The sequence below is a fragment of the Pelecanus crispus genome, chromosome 20, assembly GCF_030463565.1.
Source record: "Pelecanus crispus isolate bPelCri1 chromosome 20, bPelCri1.pri, whole genome shotgun sequence".
In the NCBI taxonomy this organism is placed as follows: domain Eukaryota; kingdom Metazoa; phylum Chordata; class Aves; order Pelecaniformes; family Pelecanidae; genus Pelecanus; species Pelecanus crispus.
The window spans coordinates 4,554,274-4,557,618 of NC_134662.1; the positions used below are offsets into that span (position 1 = coordinate 4,554,274).

At 70.2% G+C, this 3,345-nt stretch overlaps 1 protein-coding gene across 1 annotated transcript; it reads left to right on the forward strand.

The window, feature by feature from the left end:
- The first annotated feature begins 288 nt into the window (after positions 1-288).
- DIRAS1 (DIRAS family GTPase 1) lies at positions 289-885 on the forward strand. The gene has a single exon (XM_075723646.1). The coding sequence runs from the start codon at positions 289-291 to the stop codon at positions 883-885; it is 597 nt and encodes a 198-aa protein (XP_075579761.1).
- The last annotated feature ends 2,460 nt before the right edge of the window (positions 886-3,345 follow it).

Genomic DNA, 3,345 nt, shown 5'->3' on the forward strand with positions numbered 1-3,345 from the left:
GCAAACGCCGCTGCACCCCAGGCGGGCGGTGAGCACCGTCCTGTCCCAGCCACCCGGCAAGGGCGTCTCAAGGGCACGGCGGGGGCCGGGACCCTCCAGTTGCGTTGGCCCGGTCGGAGCAGCAGGGGCTGCATCGCAAAGCGGGCCGTGAGGCAGGGGTGGCGGGGGGCTGCCCCGTTCCCCCTGCAGAGCGGTGCCTGGCGGGGTCCGTCCCGAAGCCCCCCGCTCCCGGCGTGACGCCTTCCTCTGCCCTCTCCCTTGCAGCGGCGGCAGCATCTCCGGGGCAAGATGCCGGAGCAGAGCAACGACTACCGGGTGGTGGTGTTCGGCGCCGGCGGCGTGGGCAAGAGCTCGCTGGTGCTGCGCTTCGTGAAGGGAACCTTCCGGGATACCTACATCCCCACCATCGAGGACACCTACCGCCAGGTCATCAGCTGCGACAAGAGCGTCTGCACCCTGCAGATCACCGACACGACGGGCAGCCACCAGTTCCCGGCCATGCAACGCCTCTCCATCTCCAAGGGCCATGCCTTCATCCTGGTCTTCTCTGTCACCAGCAAGCAGTCGCTGGAGGAGCTGAAGCCCATCTACCAGCAGATCGTGCAGATCAAGGGCAGCGTGGAGAGCATCCCCATCATGCTGGTGGGCAACAAGTGCGACGAGACCCAGCGGGAGGTGGAGAGCAGGGAGGGGGAGGCCGTGGCCAAGGAGTGGAAATGCGCCTTCATGGAGACCTCGGCCAAGATGAACTACAACGTCAAGGAGCTCTTCCAGGAGCTGCTGAACCTGGAGAAGAGGAGGAACGTGAGCCTCACCATCGACGGGAAGCGCTCCAGCAAGCAGAAGAGGACAGACAAAATCAAGGGGAAGTGCAGCATCATGTAGAGCCCCGGACTGGCCCGCGCCCCCTCCCCGGTCCCCCCCTCTCCCCCCCCACGACTGGACGTGGCATCGCAGCGGGGCTGTCCCCTCGTCCTCCGTGCCATCACTGTGACTGTGCGGGGACGCCGCGGCGCGCCGGCGGCACGGCCCGCGCTCGCCCCAGGTTTGGGGGGGCGAAGACGGGGCGTCCCGCCCAGCCGAGGGACGCTCGACTGCCCCGCGCCCGGCACAACGGGACCGGGGACGGGCGTCCGGGCACCGCCGGGGAGCACGCGGACGCACCCCCTCCCCGCACGCGCTCTGCAGCACAACCCACGGCACCGGCCGGGCCCTGTCCCCATCCCCTCCCCGGTGGGGGACCCCACGTTGGTCCTCATGGGTGGGAAGGCCGGCGCAACGTGGGGGTGTCGGTGTCACCCTTGGGGACAGTCACACGCGTCCCAAGCCCTCCCCGCGCCCCCGTCCCCACGCCATAGCGCTCTGCTCCTGCAGGCAGAGCCCCCGGGGCGGGAGCAGCCCCCGCATGATGCCCGCAGCCCCCGAGCCCCCAGCCCCGTCCTGGCACCGCGGCCCCTCCTGCCCCCGCAGCCCCCGTCCCCGCAGCCCGGAGCCGCCAGCCCAAGCACAAAGCATCGGGTCCGAGGGAGGTCCTGACCCAGCACAATCCTGGTGAGCTCCGGCGGGAGACCCCCGGCCCCCGCCATGCCCCCGCTGCCCTCTTCCCGCGCAGGATGAGCCCCGCCGCTGGGCCGCGATGCCACGGTGATGGGTGCCGCTGCTCCCCGCCGCGGTGCCCCGCCGGCGGTCAGCGTCCCCTCGCTCCCGCAGAGTCCCGGCTGAGGGTGGCCTGGCCCCGCACCCCGGGGACCCCCAATCCCCCCCCAGCTCTGGTGCAGCCCCGCTTGTTCCCCCATGGCCGGAGCGGGGCCCCCGCGCTGTCACCAGCCCCTCGTCCCAGCGGGGTTGTGGCCCCTCGCTCCGGCCCTGCTCACCCACCACCGGGGCCCTGGGGTGTCCCCAGGGGCTGTCCCCAAGGGGGTGTCCCCAAGGAGGTGTCCCCAAGGGGTGTCCCCAGGGGGGTGTCCCTAAGGGGGGGTGTCCCCAAGGGGTGTCCCCAAGGAGGTGTCCCCAAGGGGTGTCCCCAGGGGGGTGTCCCTAAGGGGGGGTGTCCCCAAGGGGTGTCCCCAGGGGGGTGTCCCTAAGGGGGGGGTCCCCAGGGGGTGTCCCCAAGGGGGTGTCCCCGAGGGGGTGTCCCCAGGCGGGCTGGGCCCCCGCGCTGCGCCCAGCTCCCCCCATCCCCGGCTTTTTACAACACGCCCCGAGCGCCCAGGGGACAAGGTGACATTACGATGTAGCCTTTATTCTAGAAATAGTCTTCCTTCAATAAAGAGATGAGAAACGCTCCTGCGTCCCTGCGGAGCAGCACCCGGCCGGTGGCTCGGGACCGGGTTGGGGGGGCCGGGGCTCAGCCCAAAAGGGGCGAAAGGAGGGATGGGGTGCATGCGTGTGCATGCATGTGCATGCGCGTGGCTGTGCGTGCATGCACATGCACGCCTGTGCACGCCTGACTGTGCGCGCACAGGTGTGTGCGCACAGCTTATGTGCAAGCACGCACACGCGTGTCCACACAGCTCATGTGCAAGCATGCACATGCGTGTCCGGAGCAGCTGTGCCAACAGACGTGCACGTAGCGTGTGCGCATACATGCACATGCAATGTACCGTGTGCACGCGTGTGTGCCTGCGTCCTGGTGCGCCACGGCAGCCCCCCGCTGCCGGTGGGTGCCCCCCACCCCTCGCTCCGGCGCGGGCTGGCGTCCCCGTGGGGAGGGGGTGGGAGCACGGTGCGTGCGTCATCATGCCCGTTGCCATGGAAACCATCTGCTCCCCGGGCGCGGGAGCAGCGTGGGCACGCGGGCAGGGGGGCGGCGGGGGGAGCGGGGCTGCCGCAGGCTGCAAGGGCCTTGGCAAGGACACGGCTCCGTGGGGACGTCATGGCTCCGGGGGGATGCTCATGGCTCCGGGGGGACGTCACGGCTCAGTGGGGACCTCACGGCTCTGGGGAGATGCTCATGGCTCCATGGGGATGTCACGGTTCTGTGGGGATGTCACAGCTCAGTGGGGACATCACGGCTCCGGGGAGATGCTCATGGCTCCATGGGGATGTCATGGCTCTGTGGGGATGTCACGGCTCTGGGGGGATGTCACAGCTCAGTGGGGATGTCACAGCTCCGTGGGGATGGCCACAGGTCCGTGGGGACAGTTGCGGCTCCATGGGATGGTCACGGCTCCGCCGGGATAGTCACAGGTCCACGGGGACGCTTGGAGCTCCGTGGGGACGGTCACAGCTCTGCAGGGATGTCACAGCTCCCTGGCACCGGCCGTGGGAGCCGCTCCTGTCCCCACGTCCCTCCCGTGGGCTGGGGGCAGCCGGGACCCTCGCTGGGTGCCAGCATGGGGGAGC